Below are 20,975 nucleotides of genomic sequence, written 5' to 3' on the forward strand. Positions count from 1 at the left end.
ACGATCATTTTGTTCTTAATTGCGTTTTTTCTTTTCTTCCTCCCTCCCCCCCCCCCTTTTTTTTTAAAACAATCTAGAATTTATCTTTTGGTGGCTAATTTTGGGCTTGCAGTGGGTCTTGTGAGACATTTCCTCAGTCTTCATTTTTTTGTCAGAATGTTAAGAGGGTCTGCATTTTCCCCTCCCAGTAAAGCGTGACATACAGGAGAATGATGAGGAGGCAGTGCAGGTCAAAGAGCAGAGCATCCTGGAACTGGGGTCTCTCCTGGCAAAGACTGGACAAGCTGCAGGTAAGTGCTACAAATGGATTGCTTTCTCCTTTGCAGTTTTAGTTTTTGTTGGAGTGAAGGAACATAGGAATGCATTCACACACTCAGTTCATTGGTGGTATAATTCAGTTTTATTTTCTTGGCAACTTGTTGAACTTCATTTTTTTAGGAGAAAATTAAATGACCTTTAAGCTCAGTTTCTTCATGGAAGAGTTTTCTGTAAGTGAGGGGAAATCTTGTTTCTATTTGGGCTAAAGTGATCTGTGGTTTCTGGTTTTCATCTTTTTGGAATCTCATTGTATTCCATTACATCCAGCAGCAGTGTCCAGTGACTTTACTGAGCAGCTCTGTTGTGTTTAAGATTGAGAATGACTTTAGACCCCCCACTTGAAGATGACTAAAGATTTTGCATCTGATTGACTCGCTGGGCGTTTTTCCTGGTACAGAATGAGTGAAACATTTCATGGACAGAGCCTTCCCAAGATTCTTCATTGGTACCTAGAACTTTGTGCATATGGTTGCCCAGACATTCTAGTTGTAATTGAACCGTTGACTGGCTAGGTTTGAGATGATGTTTAGAAATGGGTGTGTCCTTGGGTTTAGGAGAAAGTCCTGTTGACCAGAACAGACCTCTGGCCATTAAAATGATAATAGTATTTGGAGAGAAGTCTGCTTAAACTTTTTTACTTTTTATTTTTATTCTTTTGAGGAGGTACTGGGGAGTGAACCCAGGACCTTGTACTTGCAAAGCAGCCACTCAGCCACTCAGCTACAATTGCACCCTGCTTAAACTTAAAACATGGTCAACTCTAAAGGGAATTTAGAACTTATCTGATTAGAAAGTACATCTCTTATATCCAAGGGAATGATGGGTGTAAGTTAACAAAACTTGTGAATTTGACAACTAAGATCTTTTCCAGTTAAGCATAAGTAATGTGTTAGTTATTAGGCTCAATCAATAGAAAGTTGAGTAAAGATTTATGAAATTGGCAGGATGTATTTGCATGGATCTTGTATCTTATTTAGAATAGCATTCTTAAAAATATTTATAATAAGAAAAATCACACCTAATTGTTTTTGAATGCTTACTGTTAACCAGTTACTGTTTTAAGCACAAACATGGTTTAGTTCATTGACTCCTTGAAACAATTTGATAAGGTAAGTGCTATTATCCATTTTACACAGGAGGAAACTAAGTGTAGAAAAGTTAAATAACTTAACCCAATGCTATTCAGCTGGCAAATGATAGAACCAGGATTTGAACCTATTTAGTCCCACTTAAGAGCTCATGGCATAGAAATTATTGCTTTCCTACAGTTGTCCACTTATGGATTGTAAATGGAGCTTTTTTCATCTTAGACTCACTTCCCTCTTATTTAACATGTTTATGGATTCCTTTTGCCTGTTAGTTAATGCTAACTTGGAGGCTGCAAACAGTTTTGATAATTAGGTCAAGCAAAAATTAAGGTAAATTTTCTGAAAGAATTGTAAAGCCAGGTGAAGTGATTTAAACTTTAAAAAAAAAATATCCAAATCTCTGCTTTCTTCCATGGCATGGATAATTACCAACAGTAGGTAGTATAGTTGTTGATTAAGAAATTTTCATCCAAAAATGTTGCTGATTTGCTTTAAATCCCTATTTCATATTTACTTTATTCTTACCTCTTTGTGACCCAATACCTGAGATGTTTACAAGTGTATAGCTAAACCTATAAGAATAGGGAAGAGTGAGGTAAGAAGTTTCAACAAAAACTTCTGCAGGTTACTTATTGTTTTCTAAGAAAGGGTTTGATGAATATAGATAGGTACTATAGAAACCCAAGGGAGAACTTGGGGCTTACATTCATTTACCTATCTTTGATATTAATAACTGATATGTTTGTGTTGTTTGTTTCCTTTGAATTTTTGAGCTCCTTGAGAACAGATAATATTTCTGTTCCATTCATCTTCAATTTTGTTTTATCATGCATTTAATAAATGCCAAGCACTGTGCTAAGTATTCTACTCAAAAAGTTTGATACATTCCCTGACTGACAATAGTCATTTGTGAAATTGGTGAATAAGATGATGTCTGATGAGTATGATTGATTGAAAGTAGTGCTGAGTATCATCAGACATGATTCCTAAACTCAGGATCTGTGGATTTCATAGCCTGAGTCTCTTAAAAGGAATATGTTGAGTTCTTTTAGGTTCTAAAATAGGAATTCTGCTCAGATAATTGAAGATAATTCTAGTAAGAATAGGAGGAAGAAGTCAGTATAATTTTATGGGAATTAAAAAAAATATTATTCAGTACAGAAAATGGAAAGAAGCGGAACGTAACCAAGAATGAATAGAAAAGAGTAGTAGACTAAAATGAAAAATTAAGTTGTTTGAAAAATTGCATCTAAGAGATCATTTGTTTCTCTGTTGGGGTAAGAAGAATAAGACTCAGTTCTTGGAGATAGTATTGTAATGTTAGCAGATGCTGGAGAGAAAGGCAGAATTGCTTAGCTCATGTTTCGCTTCTGCCTTTTCCAGGAAGGAAAATGATTTTCAAACTGAAAAAGATAGAAATAACATCAGAAAGAGAGAATTAAAGCCAAGGTAGGTGAGAGAAGAGAGAGCAGGTAGTCTCTTTAAATAAGTTCAAGTCTCCAGGCTCTGACAACTTCTGTCTCTTAATACCCAACCAAAGAATAGTTCTAGCAGATGTAATTATAGAGCCACTTTTTTATTCTGAGAAAATTCATGAAAGGTGGAGAGGTATAAGGAAATTGAGGATGGGCAAATGTTATTCCACTTTTTAAAAAGGTAGTGAAAAGAATACATTCCAGATGCTACAAACTGGTAATCCACAGTAAAATTCTGGGACAGATTATTTGATAAGCAAATTTTAATTGCTTAAAACATTGGGTTTATTAAGAACGGATTATTCCAAACTCTCCTTGGTTCTTTTTGGTTAACCTTATCAGACAAGTAGATTTGCAGACTGTGGTCTGCCACCTGTTTTTGTAAATAAAGATTTATGTGAATATTTATTTTTGTTAATAAAAAGTTTACTGCCTGACTGCTTTTGTACTACAATGGCTTCATTGCGTAGCTGAGACAGACATCATATAGCCCACAAAGCCAAAAATATTTACTATCTGACCTTGCACAGGAAAAGTTTGCTATTTTATGAACTAAAGGAATGATATAGATTACAGATTTGGTGTAAACAGGGTATTTGAACATTTGTCATAATATTAATATGACAGGTACAGGTTATGGATTTACAGTGGTCTGAATAACTGTATCTAAAACATGTTAATAAATGGAGCATTTGTCGACCTGGAAGGAAGTCTCTAGTGTCATGTTATAGAGATCTGTCCTTGTTCTTCTGGTCAGCATTTTAATTGGCGTCATGGCTAAAATATTTCAGAAGATATGCTTATTTTTGTAGATGATTCAGGACAGTAGAGGACAGAATTAAGATTCAGAGTTATTGCTAAATCTAACAAGATTAAATTCAATTTTGTTAAGTTTAAAGTTATATAAAAGTACTTATCAAAACAGAAGCGGGGGGTGGGGGGGAGGGAGGGGAGGAAGTACCTGTCTTGACAGTAGTCTATGCAAAAATGACCTTAATGAACTCTGTCTCAATAAAGTGCTATTAGAAAAAAGCAGAATGTGCTATCTTATGTTATATGTGGTGGCCACATCAAGAGAATTAAGCCTCATATTCTATGGTCAGAGACTACTTGCAGTTTTCAGTTTTGAGTACCACATGTAAGCTGTACGTTTGCAAACTAGAGTTTGTTCAAAGGAAGGCAACTAAGATGATAAGGAATCTAGAAACCAGGACATTGGAGAAGCAGTTGAAATGGCTTGGAGAAAGGGAAAGTTATTTGAAGCCATGTGGAAGGTGAGTATAGCTTTGTGCTTTAAATATATAATAAAAATTTGGTTTGACAGCAATGGAAAAGGCTGCTTTCTGAACACTGCTGTCAAGCATAGTGGGAAAAGGGACATTGCGCTAGGGTGCTTTTAAAAAGCTATGATTATGTAATATAATTTAAATTTGCATGAATTCAAAAGGAATTTGAGGGAGAGAAATGACTAGACTGGAGTTAGCATGGAAGACTCAGTAAGATTTTAGTTGGACCTAAAAGGATATCTGAGATTTACATAGGTTGAGAAGATGGGGAAATTTTTCAGATGGAATTGCTGTATGTATGAGATATGAAAGTAGGGGAGTGTGTGTAGTCTACAGGGATAATGGGGTGGCAGAATGGGAAAAAGTCTTAAACACTGAGAATCAAAGGTCAGCTGGAGGTAGGAGGAGATGAACTTTTCCTTTCTGTGTAAAGCTCCTTTAGTATCTGACACAGTCCCATGCATCCTGTGACTTTTCAGGTAGATGAGGACTTTAGGACTCCAAATTAGTGTTCTTAGGAGGGTGAGGTGTGCTTTGCCCTGAATTAGAGTTCTCAGGAGGGTGAGTCTACAATTGGAGTATATTAAAGAGGCAGTGGCACTAAAGTAATTTTAACCTACATTCCAGAGATGCTTTCTTAGTTGTTTAGTTGAAACATTCTCTAATTTTTACTCTTTGACAAGCATAGCTCTAGCTTAATTTTGTTTCTACAGACTCTCTCTTAGAGTTCCTGTCCCACCCTCTTTTGTTGGGAGAAATAAGCTCTGTTGTGGACATTTTCTTGGTCACAATTTTTAAGATTTATGGTTTGCAGATTAATGAAGACTTTTAAAAGGGTATAGTAGAAGTTTAAGGGTAAAGTACCCTAACTTCTATGTGAAAAGTTTATTCAAAAGAGTGCTGGGGAAATGATATTGCTGAAAAGATAAACTGGGAAGTACTGAGGGAAAGGAGAGTAAAGGGGACCTGGAATTGAAAGCTATCTAAGGGAAACTGCTAAAGCAGACATACAAATTGAAAACAAAAAATTGCTCCCATAGTCTGCTTATATTTGTTGGTTTTAGGGAAGTGATTTTGTCAAAGATGGGTGTAGGGGCACAACATATTTAATGTTCTTGAAAATTGCTTTCTAGAAAGTATGAGTACTTTGCAATTTTTATTGAATCAAAATGTTTAAACAAGGCAGAGAGAAATTAATTCCCGGCCCCCCCCCGCCCCAGGGCCATCATAATAATTCAGTGGGTGCGTGGGAGAAAGAATGCAAATTTGGTATATAGTGTTAACTTTTGCTATTCTCTTACCTGCTGGGAATGCTTTAAGTTCCTCTAATAAGTTTCATTTAGACTGATTCCAGTTATGTAAGTACTGATGTTAGGATCTTGGTCAGTTCTTTTAATGCATATTTTGTCCCTAATAGTAATCTTTACTATTTCCTTTCTGAATTGCCTTCCACACAGAGCTTGGAGGACTCCTGAAGTATGTGCGACCCTTCTTGAATTCTATCAGCAAGGCTAAAGCAGCTCGTCTGGTCCGATCTCTTCTTGATCTGTTTCTTGATATGGAAGCAGCTACAGGGCAGGAGGTAAGCTACCTTAATAACAGAAAGAGACAATATGGAAAAAAGTCTGTTTCCGTGAAAGAAATGCCTGCCTGGAGTTTGGTACTACTGTGGCAGTGACAGCTGGGAGGACAATTCAGGACTTATCGTGTCAGTGTCTCTTTGTTACAGGGCATTTGATACTTTGGGTCTGTTCCATGCTTTGCTTTGTAAGTAAGTGGAGATTGTCAGTGGTCCCTGGAATCCTCATTACATCAGGGTCACAAACTGATTCTTGTCTTTGAGGTATTGTATTGCCACACCTTTGTGATGTTTTCTGTGTCTGTGGTACCTTTTATCCTGTGTCACAGAGTTCCTTGTGAGCACTAGTTAAATCTTGTGGCATCCCTTCTTGGCATGTTTTGTACTGTATATATGCCTTTATTAGGGGTTGAGCATCCATCTATTTGTGTCTCGTGTGCAGAAATGACTGGTGTTCTGTTCATCTCCTCTACAAGTTTACGCTAGACCCTGAGTTGTATCAAAGAGTGCCTCTGGATTCATGGAGCCTCTTCCTACCTTTTCAAAGATAGCTTGTATTTTCTGCAATTTGCTAGAAGGAGACATATACCAAAATTAAAAATTATTCTGCAAAAAGTGGCAGATTCAAGCAGGGTATATTGTGTTTGCTTGAATCTGTTTGTTGAAAGGGTATGGTTGTCTTTCCTATAGATAACACCAGTGAATGCTCATTGAGTGCCTGCTTTGTTTTAGGCTCTGTTGTGGGGAATGCAGCTGTAAAATAACAGAGTCATTGCTCTTTTTAGGATTATATTTTAATGGAGAAGGCAGGCAATAAACAAATAATGAAATGTGAGGTAGTATAAGGTGGGTAGGGGTTGTAATTCCTAGTTGATTATATGTCTAATTGTTTGTTGAAGCCTCTGTGGGTATACAAATAAAAGATATGAAAGGCCTTAGTAACTTATTAGGTAAATAGTGAGGAATTTCAGAAACCTAGGACAGATGTTTCCCCTTTGAAGCCTAGTTTAAATACTATAAACTAAGAGAACTTTCATTTATAGAGCAGTGTTCAAATTCATTTGTTTCTGGCAGAACTATGTTAGATTAAAGGTAGATCAGGCTGCCTTTTGAACGAAAACAGAATTATTTTTATGAATAATTTAAAAGAAAAAGTGGTTTTTCCTAGGGGTGTCTTATCTAACCCCAACATTTTTTTCCCTTGTACTTTGTTCACATGAGACTGGTGCTATCTTTTGTTTGAAAAGAGTACCTTAGAGTGGACTGACCAGTAAATGTTACTTGGAACTTTTTAGGCAGGAAAATTAATTATCCAGGCTATTCTTTTGCACACTGAAGTCTTTGTTACTTGTACCTTCCCACAGTATAGAGCTGACTCAGTGGATAGAGCTGCATTTGTTTAATGATCAATTCTGCTCTGAGTCCTTTTGTAGAAGTCTATCTGAATCATAGTTTAGTGCTCTCCTGTAGTTGGCTAGTGGGATTAACTGGCCTTTATCATGTGGCTTGATGGCTGGTTAGATTTTTCTTTAACTATGTTTGCCTGTTGCCATTGTTCATTTCACACTACATTATCGCCAATAAGTTAGAAACCTTTCCTTCTTTTCTTAGGGTGAAAGGAAATACTATCAGGCAGTATGTCATTTTATTAGTGTTATTTTAGTATAAATTCTGTTATATTTTGATGCTTAGCAAATTTAGCTTTTGACTACAACCATAGTTGTAGGCCACATAGCAGCACTTTTAGTTAATGTCTGTAGATTAAAGATTATTTGCTTGTTTCAGAACAGATCACTAATCCTACAGGTGGTCTCACCTGCACCTCAAACTCAATATCCAGCTATTTGTTAAATTCTGTCAGTTCAACTTTCTTCAAGGTCTGCTTTTCCACCTCTTTTGTATTTGTTCTCTCTCTACTGTTATCTAGTTTGGTTCCTAATTATTTCTTACTTGGATTACAAAAGTCTCATTCTACCCCATCTATCAGCATTGTCCAATAATTTACCAAGTAGACATCTGATCATTTTATTCCTTTTTTCCTTCTCCCCTGACTTTAGCCTTCAATGCCTTCAATTTCTATTGCCTGCAAGATGAGGTAGTTACAGTTGTCTACAGTTCTGCCTACTCCAGCAGCTTGCTCTCCCGTACTCTTCTAAACATACCGAATATGTCGGCCATATTAGATGTCTGACTGTTTGCCCAACAAGCCCTACATGCCTATCTCTTCACTTTCTCATGCTGTACCTTTCCCGTTTGTAGTCCCATCTTAAGTTCTACCTCCTCTGAAATTTTCCCTTGTTGATTTTCTTTTAAAATCAATTTTCCCCCTTAATAATTTGTACACTCATTTCTCTTCTTTCCTTTCCTCCTTCTTCTTTAAAGCAGTTTTATTGAGATATATTCACATACCATACAATCTATCCAAAGTGTACAGTCAGTGGCTTTTAATATAATCACAGTGTTGTGCATCCACTACAAAAAATTTTAAAACAGGGAAAACGGACTTGGCCCAGTTGTTAGGGCATCCGTCTACCACATGGGAGGTCCGTGGTTCAAACCCCGGGCCTCCTTGACCTGTGTGGAGCTGACCCATGCGCAGTGCTGATGTGCGCAAGGAGTACCATGCCACGCAAGGGTGTCCCCCGCGTAGGGGAGCCCCATGCGCAAGGAGTGCACCCCATAAGGAGAGCCGCCCAGCGCGAAAGAAAGTGCAGCCTGTCCAGGAATGGTGCTGCCCACACTTCCCATGCCGCTGACGACAACAGAAGTGGACAAAGAAACAAGATGCAGCAAATAGACACAGAGAACAGACAACCAGGGGAGAGGGGGGATTAAATAAATAAATAAATCTTTTTTTTAAAAAAAGAAGTAATTAAAAAAAATTTTTTAAACAATTTCATTACTACAAAAAGAAAAACTCCACACCCCCTTAACAGTTACCTCTCAGTTTCTCTATCCTTTCCCAGCCCTACATAACCACTAATCCAATTCCATCTTTATAAATTGATTTATTTTACATTTTTTATAATATATTTTTTATTTATTTTAAAAAGATACTTAGATTATATAAAATGTTACATAAAAAATATAAGGGATTCCCATATGCCCCATTTCCCACACCTTCTACTTTTCTCTACAATAACAACTTCTTTCATTAGTTCATTGCAATTTATGAACACATTTTGGAGCATTGCCACTAAGCATAGATTATAGTTTACATTGTAGTTTATACTCTTTCCCACTTAATTCTGTAGGTTATGGCAGGATATATAATGGCCTGTATCTGTCATTGCAGTGTCATTTAGGACAATTCCAAGTCCTTAAAATGCCTCCATATTACACCTCTTTTTCCCTCTCCCTGATTTCAGCATCTCCCATGGTCACTGTCTCCATATCAATGATATAATTTCTTTCATTGCTAGAGTCACAATAAGTCTATAGTAGCTTACTAGTAAGTCCACTCTGGTCCATATTTTAATCCCCAATCCTGAGAATTCTGGGATGGTTTTACATTTTATATAAATGGAATCATACAGTATGTAGTACTTTATGTCTGATTTCTTTCATTTAGCATAATGTTTTTGTTTTATTCTTTGTTTTCTGTTTTTTGTTTTGCCAGATATTATCATCTTGTGACACTGACATACATTTGTTCAAAGAAAAATAGTCTTATGTATGCAAATATTACCCCAAGTCTTTTCTCACATCTCACTTCCTTGGAGACCTTCCTTGATCCCTCTATCTAAAATGCCTTATTAAGGCTTCACTTTTTCCTTCTTATGTTGCTTATTTGTTAACATAGGTCCTATTTAGCTGTAAGTTCCATGAACCTAGCTTCTTTGCCCTATTCACTGCTCTGTCCAGGCACTTAGAGTAGTTTTGTGTCAAAGGAATAAATGGATTAATTTATGTATGGATTATGCCTTCCCCATGATAGATCCTCAGGCATATTTTGTTGAATTAAAATGTAAGTTCATTGAAGAGGTAAGCATGGGGCTTTGTAAATACATTTATCTAGGTGACTTAAAGGCTCTGATTTTGGGAAATTGGATATAGTCTTTGTCTTGGAAAGATCTAGGTTCTTTTAAAATTCTTTGAGTAGATGATGAGAAAGGAGTGTTCTTAAGCAAAATACGAAGTTTTAGAACTTTGTTAGGAAAGCCAAGAGTTTTGTGTTATGAAATTTGGCTCCAGTCGTTTGAGAGATGGGATTTTCCTTGCCTTTTTCTATTTCAGGACTAACCATAAGCCAGATGTATTTACAGAACAGTCTTCAGCTTGGAATAGTCCCAGAGTTGATTATGACTCAGGTTAGGATCAGGCCAATTTTAGTACTAAGGTTTGGAGCCTAGAAAGTGAGGTATATGTGTGGAAGAGTCGGCATGGAAGGTGAGGATGGGGTGATTGGTAAGAGAAACAGAGTGGAGAAGTGGGATGGGGGGCAGAAAGAAAAGGAGATTGAATTAAATCCTTGCCAAACAGTGAAGTGAACTGCCAGAATTAACCTTAATTTTCAGGGACCTCAAGGGAGTTGCCTGTGGGAAGCCATTTGTTGGTACAGGCTGTGCAACTGAAATATAATCTATTTCTAAGAAACTGCACATCAAAATTCATGTTATCAAAAACATTTGTGGGAAACGGACTTTGGCCCAGTGGTTAGGGCGTCCGTCTACCATATGGGAGGTCCGCGGTTCAAGCCCCGGGCCTCCTTGACCCGTGTGGAGCTGGCCATGCGCAGCGCTGATGCGCGCAAGGAGTGCCGTGCCACGCAAGGGTGTCCCCCGCGCCCCACGCGCAAGGAGTGCGCCCGTGAGGAAAGCCGCCCAGCGTGAAAAGAAAGAGCAGCCTGCCCAGGAATGGCGCCGCCCACACTTCCTGTGCCGCTGATGACAACAGAAGCGGACAAAGAAACAAAAGCAGACAAAGAAACAAGACGCAACAAATAGACACCAAGAACAGACAACCAGGGGAGGGGGGGAAATTAAATAAATAAATAAATCTTTAAAACAAAACAAAACAAAACAAAAAAAAAACATTTGTTTGTGGGAGCAGATCTAGCTCAGATGTTGAGTGCCTGCTTCCTACATCTGAGGTCCCAGATTCAATCTCTGGTGCCTCTTTAAAAACAAACCCCACAATTGTTTCAATGGAAAAAAGGGACTTGTGCTAGAGAATTTCACATTTGGAATAAGAGTTATTTTTTCCTGATAGGAATTTAGGTAATAAAAGTGTTTCGTTGTTTTTTAATGGTTAAGTGTATTGATTTAAAACCTAAATATCTAATTTGACCATATCAGGCTTTTGTACTCAAGTCTTTATCCAGGAGCATGGGCTTCTTGTATATTCTTATTTCCTTTATCATTGTTACAATTAACAAAGCACAAAGCCACTCAAGCAAAATAATAGTTTGTGGCAGTTTTTATTTTTCTTTAGAATTGAGGTATGGTTTCATCAACTAAAACTCTACATAATGCAAATCATATGCCATGTAATTGATAACATATACCTAGTTCATGCTGAAAAAAAAAATCCTTGATGGAGAAAAAATGTTTGTACTGACCTGAACTTAAGGCATGTAAGGTAGAAAGAGCACTGGCATAGGGGCGAGTTCTGGTCCCAGTGGCTGCTATGTAACCTTGGGCAAGTCACAATAGCTGGACTACAGAAAATGACAGTGGCTGGGTGTTGGAGTACTATTATTCGGTATCTCTTAACCAGTGATGGACATCAGAATTGCCAAGCTCTATTCCAGACTACTGATTCAGGAGCCCAGGCATTCATTTTTCTATAGTTTGAAAAGCTACCTGGGTGACCGCGATGATGAGCATTTCTTAGTAGGCCAACATATGCAGGGCTAAAGACTGCATTGTCTTTGCTAAAAAGATTCAGTGAAATATATTCATTTACATTCATTTCAGGAACTCTTACTTGAACTTGGCTTTTCAGAACATAACTCAAAACCTTGAAATTACGATTGACATCGTTTTACTTTTTGGTTCTAAGAAATGCTAGTTTTTTGTAGAATTTTTACAATCAGTTGAGTTTAGACTTGGAGATTAAGTAAGCCACCAGGGGGCTCCAAGGAGGAGCTCCAAAGATTTCACTGAATCGTTTGAATCCTCCCAGATACTATATGTAATGTCATAAATTTATTTAGTGATTTTGGACTTAGGGTCAAAAGGCAAAAAATCTTGCCAATTTAGATTATGTCCATTTAGTTTTCCCTCCTTTTTGGTACCTCTTAAGAAAACTTTGAATTTGCTTAAAAAATGTATTATATTAACAATTAGTTCTCTGGAAAGCCTAGGTTCTCATTTAATTTCTTTTTGTTTTATGCTCTGATTAGGAATCTTAATATAAAACTTGCAGTAACAAAAGTAATAGAAGATCTGCAGTACTTATTATTTACTCTGTCCAAACTAATACGTCCGGATATTGGTGGTATGCTAGACCATTACTACCTTAAATTAGTTACTTTGCACCTTATATCGCTGCTTAGGTGGCACATACAACAAGGAGTTCAAAGTGCCTTTAAAGCTTAAAACCCCTTTTAAGTGTTTGGCTAATTCTAATTTCCTTTTAATCTGTTTAATGCAAGGTAAATTTGTCATATCTTTAAGAGTGATGGTAAGTTGGTTAGTTGAAGTTCTTAGAATCTTAAAGGGAACTAGACAGCTGTGTTGAGTCTTATAAGCAACTATTAGGAACAAGGTATTTGTGCTTAGGCTGAGAATTTCTCTCCAGTATATTCACACTGCCACATTATCATTACTGCTCAAACTATTCAGGGGAAAATTTCTTCTTTAATAATTGCTAAGCCATCATAGAGATCTTGTTTTCAGGGCTACATCTCCTGGGAAGGTAGAAGAGTCTCGAATGTCTTTATCAAAAGAACACAGTCTAAGCACAAAATATTTGTAAAAAGCCAAGTTGATTTTCCATTATAATGTAGCCATTATACACTGCGATACTGTATATCAGGATATGTACCCTGAGACATTTTATAGTGCAACATGGATAATAGATGCAAGGAGGAAGTTAGACCTGTTCTCCAAAGCTAGGTTTGTGGCAAGAATTTGAGCACATAGCATTGAATGTACTGTCTCCGTATTGCAGGTTGAGTTGTGTTTAGAGTGCATCGAGTGGGCCAAATCAGAGAAAAGAACTTTCCTACGCCAAGCTTTGGAGGTATGTGCTTAGATTAGTTCTCATTTCAAGTTCTAGGCATTAGACACTATCCTCATCAAAAGTATTTTCAGCAACTTTGTATTACTCAAGCACCTAAAGAATTTTCATAGTTGTTCCACTAATGACAATTGCCCTGGTTGAAGTTTTGAGACCTGCTTGGCTCAGAGAAGTAAGCAGCAACATGGTAAAGTTAACCGTCATTGACCGTAACAGGTGACAGTGTTGTAAAGTTAATAGTCACTGGCCATGACAGGAGACAGCCACAGTACTGTGGGCTAGATCGCTTCTATGCTGAATTTGATATTATCATCAGGTCTTGTATATTCAACAGTAACAGTTCTTTGACTGTCAATCTTTGATTTTTTTTCTTCAGCTTTTTTTTCCCCTTCTCATCAATCAATGCCTTTTCTTTTCCAGGCGAGACTGGTGTCTTTGTATTTTGATACCAAGAGGTACCAGGAAGCATTGCATTTGGGTAAGTAAGCCGATAGAAATTAAAAACTTACCTTAGCTGGCTAAATGAATGTATTCTGAATCTGACTCCTTTTATTAATTATCTACTCATAATTTATATTGTATATTTCTAAGAAGGATTTAAGGTGGCTCACATTTACTGACTCTATCATGAAAAAATGCCATTTGGAAGTTCTAGGAAACTAGAGGTAATCTGTCAAATTTAGAGAGTAAAAGAACCAGTTTTTAAGCTCATTTCTTTTGGTCAGTAAAATCCATTTCCTTATAATACTGAATTTTTTGTCAGTGTATATTTTCATTTTGCATATAGCACCTTAAATTTCAGAATTAGTTGTTAAATTGCAAATGTTTTACTGGCTGCCATGCTTACGATATCTGTTTCTACTTAATTTTTTAACGTTTCTGAAAAGTTTTTAAAGTTTTAAGTAAAACCTGTGCTATTTTAAAAATCTAGAAATTAATTGGGTACAAAAATATATGGAAGCTCAAGTGGACTTTCCCCTATGTGGACTTTTAAACATCTAAAATCTTCCCCATTGCTTGTTTTTTTTTTTTTAATGGACATATCTGGAGTAATTTCCCCAGATGGAAGAACATGGCTTTAATGATCTGTTAAGTCGAAAAAGTTGCCAATATTTTAATTTTAGCCTGCAAAAGTCGCAATATCATGTGATTCAACCTTTTAGTAGCTTTTAAAATATATATACAGCTTTGTTGAGATAAAATTTACATACTATAAAATTTATCCTTTAAAGTGTACATTTCAGTGAACACTTTTTTTTAGTGTATTCAGAGTTGTGCAAACATCAGCACTATCTTTTTTTTTGCTTTTATAAAGGGTATTTATTTGGGGTAGGAGCTTACAGGCCATAAAGCATAAGTTACTTCTCTCACTAAAGTCTATTTGGAGTAAGATGGCTGCCGACATCTGTGAGGGTTCAGGCTTCCTGGGTTCCTCCATTCCTAGGGCTTGCTTTTTTCTGGGTTCAAGGTTCCTTCCTTCCTGGGCTGGCTTCTTTTTCCTCTGTGTGCTGACTTCCCAGGGCTCCAGTTTAAGTCTTCAGCATCAAACTCCAAAATCACAACTCCAACATTAAAAGCCCTCAGCACTAACTAATGTCAGAACATTTTCATAATCCCAGAAAGACACCATATACTGTTAGCAGTCAGTTCCCATTAATTGTTCATGCCCCCCAGCCCTAGGCGAACACTAATCTACTTTCTGTAGATATGTCTATTCTCGACATTTCATATAAATGGAATCATACAGTGTGTGGTCTTTGTGACTGACTGCTTCCATTTAACATAGATTTATCCATGTTATAGCATGTATTAGTACTTCATTCCTTTTTATTGCCAAATAAATTCTTTTTACTGACATAACTAAAGAAAAAAAAAGAGCCAGGCTTGATTTAATATAATCAATGATAAAAAATAGATGGTATAACAACAAACATTTATAAATGTAAATACTAATTCAAATATAATAGAAATTATATAACACAATTTTAATTTTTATATAAGAGCTCTAACTATTGGGCATAATCCCTAAGAATGAAATAAATTGATTTAGTTATTTAATTTCCATTTAGACTATAATTCTTCCTGGATAATCAAATTCCTATTTGGCAGTTCTTCGCATTTATATAGTAGTCTTTTTTTTTTTTTCAATCCTCCCCCTGCGTTGTTTGCACTCACTGTCTGTTCTCTGTGTCCATTCACTGTGTGCTCTCTTGTCTGTCCGTCTTCTCTTTAGGAGGCACCAGGAACCGAACCTGGGGACCTCCCATTTGGAAGAGAGGTGCTCAATTGCTTGATTCACCTCAGCTCCTTGCTTTGTTGTGTCTTTTCATTGACTTTTCTCTTTGTGTCTCCTTGTTGCATCAGCTTGGCGTGCCTGCCCATCGTGCCAGTGCACTGTCGTGCTCATCTTCTCCAGGAGGCACCGGGAGCCAGACCCGGGACCTCCTGTGTGTTAGGCAGGAGGTCAATTGCTTGAGCCACATCCACTTCCCTATAGAGTATTTTGATTGCTGGACAGGAAGAGAATGAGAGTAATTGCCTGTCTGAACTGGAGAATAGTTCCAGCATTTTCTGGGTGAAGTCTTTCTGTATTTAAATCTTAGGAGTAAGTTTATATGTTGTCCTTCAGTTAAAGGAAGCTTTAAAGAGATCCTTGCTTCTCTTTTGGAAGATAGCGCATTGGTGGGAAATTGGGACCTAATAGTAGGTATCCTGTTTTTTAGTTCTGGCAGGTCTTTATCCTGAGTGTTCTTATGAGGGTAAGAGAGTGAGATATGTTATTAGGGTTTTAAGATTGTGACTAACAGGAGTGTGTATCTTTTCCTTCTCTAGGTTCTCAGTTGCTACGGGAGTTGAAAAAGATGGATGACAAAGCTCTTCTCGTGGAAGTACAGCTTTTAGAAAGCAAAACATACCATGCCCTGAGTAACCTGCCAAAAGCTCGAGCTGCCTTGACCTCAGCTCGAACCACAGCAAATGCTATCTACTGCCCTCCTAAATTGCAGGCCACCTTGGACATGCAGTCAGGTAACAAACACCTGTATCTACCCATGGGATGTGTTTTCTCAGCATTTGTCTCATTTCACAGTGGAGGGAAGTAGGGGTTGGACTGGGAGAATAAAATTAGCTAATTGGGCTCAAGCTTTCTCATGTATCCTCAAAGAAGCCAGTTTTACCTTTCTTTTACTTACCCTTACCAAGCCATGAGGTCTTACCTGGGTTTAAAGAGTTCCCTTAACTTCCCTCTTAGTTGCTTATTCAGGATTGTAGTACTTCTTTCCAGGATTGGACTAAGCACTTGGAGACCTTTTGTCTCTTGGAGACCTTTATAAAGCTTGTGGGGTTTTTCCAAAGGTCCTCTGATCAGGGCTGAGGAATGACACCCTAATATCAGCAAGTGTGGTAGTTAGCTTTCTGATGGAGTGTGTGAATGCTGGGGCCAGAAATCTGTGGGTTGCCAACACTTTTCTTAAATTAAGCAGCTTTTTTTTTTAACTAGGCATCCTTATCGAAAGAGCACTGGAATTGGAGGCAGAAGACTGTATTTTTTTTTTTTTTTTAAGATTTTATTTATTTATTTAATTCCCCCCCTCCCCTGGTTGTCTGTTCTTGGTGTCTATTTGCTGCGTCTTGTTTCTTTGTCCGCTTCTGTTGTCGTCAGCTGCACGGGAAGTGTGGGCGGCGCCATTCCTGGGCAGGCTGCTCTTTCTTTTCACGCTGGGCGGCTTTCCTCACGGGCGCACTCCTTGCGCGTGGGGCTCCCCCACGCGGGGGACACCCTTGCGTGGCACGGCACTCCCTGCGCGCATCAGCACCGCGCATGGCCAGCTCCACACGGGTCAAGGAGGCCCGGGGCTTGAACCGCGGACCTCCCATATGGTAGACGGACGCCCCAACCACTGGGCCAAAGTCCGTTTCCCAGAAGACTGTATTTTAAGCTCTGGTTTTATGTGGTCTTTGTTTCTTCACTTGTAAAAAATACCTGCTATGCTTTCTGCTCAAGGGTGTTGTGAGGATCAAGTGACAAGTTTTGTAAGCTATTAAATCCTATACAGAGAAGTTCGTGGCACAATATTATTTTGTTGTAGTATAAACTGTAGACTGGTTCTGTAGCTATGGAGGCAAGTTATTTAATAGTATGCATATTTTTTCTAATGCTTATATTTCATTTCTGATGTCATGATTTTTCAGCCTCATTTAGACTCTTAGTGCTGCTTGACTGTCTTTTCCTTAGTCTGCTCCCTTTCTCATTCTTAATTATAATTTAGGTATTAAGAGCAGAAGCTCTAGAATCAGACTTTCCTAGGTTGAAGTTTCTGGGAAACTAGCTCTCTGGCAGCTATTTACTTTATCTTTAATTTTCTTATCTATAAAATGGTGACAATAATTATACCTCATCGTAGGATTATGGCGATGACTAAATGAAATGATGAATATAAAGTTCTTATCACAGTGCCTAGTGTTAACCAAATATTGATGCTTTCTTTAAGCCCCTACTCTATTAACTTTTTTCTCTTCTTTCCTGGTCAACAGATGAACTTGGATTCTACTTTTCAGAGAAAATAGAAGCCATTCTAATGTGAACCCTGGCTATCTCTCTTTCGTCTCTTCAGTTTAGATCACTACCCATTTTTACCCCTGAATGAGTAATTCTTCCACCTGTCATTTTTGTTCCATTCTCAGTCTTCAGTCTTTCCTCTCTCTGGGATCCTTCCTCTCAGTCTTTGGATTGTCCCAGCTGATAAACCACAGCCCTTTCTCCCTTTAAAATTGCTATCTTCCCCTTCTTTTTCAGGCTTCTTGAAAAAGTTGAAAGAGTAGCCTTACTTCAGTGTCTGTTGACTCCCTTGAAAGAAGAAGATGGTAACTCCTTGTAATCTCTGACTTGTGGGGGGAGTTTGACCCTGTGGAAATCCTAGGCTTCCTTGACATCACATCCTCCTTGATTTTCCTCTTTGAATAGTTAACTATTCTTGGTTACATTTGGCTGTCCTCTTCCTTCTGATGCCCCGTAAATGTGGGTGTTCTTCATTACTGCTTTCTTAGTTCTTTTCTCTTCCTGGCCTTCCTAGCTTCCTGTCTAATCATACCCTCCCAAGGCTTTAGCTGCTACATTAACAGTAGTGACCTCTAGTAGTTCCCCTGTCTGAAATTCCAGATCCAGATTTCTGGCTGCTAAATGGACATATACCTAAATGTACTGTAATCTCATTATGTAGTTATCATAAACCAAATTTATTGTCATCCTCCCCTGACCTCCAGCTGTTTCTTTTGGTATTTCCTATCTCAGTTAATGGTATCCTGACTCAGTTACTCAAGCTATGGAGTAATTTGACCTTCCTGTCCTTTACCCCACATATCCAATTAGTTACCAGATCATGTTGAGTCTGTCTCTGAATCTGCCTTTTCTTTTCCATCACTGCTATAATTAAGGGCTAGACCACCAGTTACTGGTCTAACTGTACCTTGTCACATTTTCCAATTTATCCTACTTACTGGCCCCAAAGTCATTTTTCTGAAACACAAATCTGATCATTTAGCTCCTTCGTTTAAAATTCTCCAGTAGATCCCCATTATTCCCAGGCTAAATTCAAAAAGAAAGAACACCATTTGCTGTTCATCCTCATCTTTAGTTTTCAGTCTTCACCACCAAAGGACTTTGTGACTTAATGTTCTCACTATCCTTTGTATATTTTGTCTCCTCTACTTGGAATTTCCCTTTTCACCTTGTCTGTTCCCTTGGCAAACTCCTGTGCATCCTGGAGCTCAGCTGTTTCCTTTGCAAACTCTCCTCTGCACCTTATTCTTTGCTTTCAAATTTCCCTACCAAAGGTATATTCTTTTGTACATATTATTGTACTAATTTCTTTATGTTCTGCCTTTTAGATAACCACCTTTCCCCAGACTGTAATGTAAACTCCTTGCAGGGGAGGGAAGGGCTTAGTCATATTCATTATTATTTATTATTATTTTAACAGTTTAGAAGTATTATTATTATTATTTACACCTATTATGCCATGAGTTCATAGGGAATAGGTTCCAGCGCCTAAGGCTTCTTTCTCTTGATTCTCAAAGTGTACTTCTCTGGGTAGAGCAGGCTAGTTCTTTAGATGAACCCAGGTACTTTTCTTTCTGACTTCCTTCTTTTTCTGATCATTTTCCTTCACATGTTGAAGGAGCTGGGCTCACAGGGTGTTTTCATATGCTTGATACATGAATTAATTCTCTTGGTAAGACTTTTGTTTACAACAATGCCAACAGTATGCTGGGTAACATTGTAGACGCTTCCATTTGTAACATTTGTAGAGCATTCCTTTTTGGGCAGTGCCTGCATGCATGTATGTGGCCAAAGGAACACATATACTGCGTTTTTCCTAAAAGGCCTAGAAAACGTATAGCAGGTGCCTTACCTCTTCCCTTTGTATTCAGCATTTTGGAGAATTATTTCAAGATGGCAGTTCTGTTTGAAAGGCCTCATAATTTATTCCCTTTATTGTAGCTCCTTCACTACTCAGCACATGGTAGGTCCTCCTTAATGTTTGTGTTGAATGAGTGACAGACCCCCCTCCCCCTTTTTCTTTTAATAATAAACCTCATATGCCAACCATGATGCTAGTAGACATCATATGGCCTCTATTTACTAATATGTTTGGGAAAACAGTGTACCAGTTCATGGGCCTTATTTTGCTTTTTTTTTTTACTAGACTTATTTTGGTCTGGCCTGTTCTGTCCTAGCTCTGAGCTGGGGGTATGGGGAAATGGGAATTTGTCTCATTTACTTTAGTAGAGTTAATAACTTGTTGGATATTCTTGAGGGGGCTTTCCTTAGCAGTAGAGAAGGGCAGGTTTTCTCCAGCCCTCTGTAATTATAAGCAGTAATAGAATAAGGATCTGATTCCTCCAGCCTCAAAATGGGAGGCTTTTTTTGGTTAGGGTAAAATGGCTGGGGATGGCACATAGCATTCAATAAATGTTCTAGCTGGAACGCCAGGTATACAGGTGTGTTACACGTGGGCTAAAGGTGTGCTGAAACATTGATCCTTTGGAGTCACATATAAACAACTTCATCCTTTTTCTTCAGTATACTAAATATTATCTATGTGTACCTCGAAGTAAAAAATATTAGGAAGTACTGTGGTGAACAAATGGCTGTGGCTGAGATCTATAACGTCATCAGGGACTGGGGCATAGTTAGAGCTGATATATAGAAGTGTAGAATCTCAGAGTTTAGATGCTTCCCAAGCTAGAAAGAACTGATTTTTATGTTATCCCAAGTGATAGCCTAGGTTGGAAGTAATAGCAAGTTCAATCAAAATTAAACTCACTGGGGGAAGTGGCTGTGGCTCAATCAGATGAGCTCCCGTCTGCCATATGGGAGGCCCTTGGTTCGTGTCCTGGGGCCTCCTTGTGAAGGCAGGCTTGCCCGCACGCCGCGGAGCAACGTCCGGCCCATAGATGCTGCAGAGAGCCGACTCAGCAAGGTGATGGAACAAAAAAAGGGGAAGGGAGACAAGTGAGAACAAAGAAGGGCCCACAGCAAATGGATACAGAGAGCAGACAGCAAGCAAGCTGCAAGGTGGAGGGGAAATAAAATAAATAATAAATACAGACACAGAAGAACACATAGTGAACGGACACAGAGCAGACAGCATGCAAAAAAAAAGCCGTGGCGGTGGGGGGAGGGGATAAAAAAAAAAACACTGGGAGCAATCCAACATCTTAACAGTAGAGGATTGGTTAGGTGAAATATGGTATGTTAGCCTAAAGAAACACTGCTTAACCATGTAAAATTAAGTTTGTGAATTTGGCATTATGTGAAATCTTATACCTTGATTGCATCTAGGCAAAAACATACATAAATGAGAAATATTGGAAATGAGAGGTTGGATTCTTTTCCCTTGTGGAAATTTCTTAAGTATAAAAATGGCAACCTATCTTAAAGTATGGCTGAGGTTATTAAAACAGGTCATTCAGACAGTTTAGGAATGTTTTGAGTCCACTCCTTGACCTGTGAATGTAATGTTATGGATGAGGGTGAACATGG

At 38.1% G+C, this 20,975-nt stretch overlaps 1 protein-coding gene across 2 annotated transcripts in view; it reads left to right on the plus strand.

Annotated features, from left to right (window-relative positions):
* The window catches only part of PSMD11 (proteasome 26S subunit, non-ATPase 11), a 31,888-nt gene that overhangs the window by 2,344 nt on the left and 8,569 nt on the right, over nt 1-20,975 (plus strand). For both annotated transcript variants that reach the window (XM_023587794.3, XM_058283861.2), the window contains exons 2-6: nt 189-290; nt 5,625-5,749; nt 12,863-12,934; nt 13,352-13,409; nt 15,764-15,958. In XM_023587794.3, coding sequence (XP_023443562.1) covers nt 189-290; nt 5,625-5,749; nt 12,863-12,934; nt 13,352-13,409; nt 15,764-15,958 — 552 coding nt within the window. The remainder of the gene's footprint in view (nt 1-188; nt 291-5,624; nt 5,750-12,862; nt 12,935-13,351; nt 13,410-15,763; nt 15,959-20,975) is intronic.

Source organism: Dasypus novemcinctus, chromosome 21, assembly GCF_030445035.2.
Source record: "Dasypus novemcinctus isolate mDasNov1 chromosome 21, mDasNov1.1.hap2, whole genome shotgun sequence".
Taxonomy (NCBI): domain Eukaryota; kingdom Metazoa; phylum Chordata; class Mammalia; order Cingulata; family Dasypodidae; genus Dasypus; species Dasypus novemcinctus.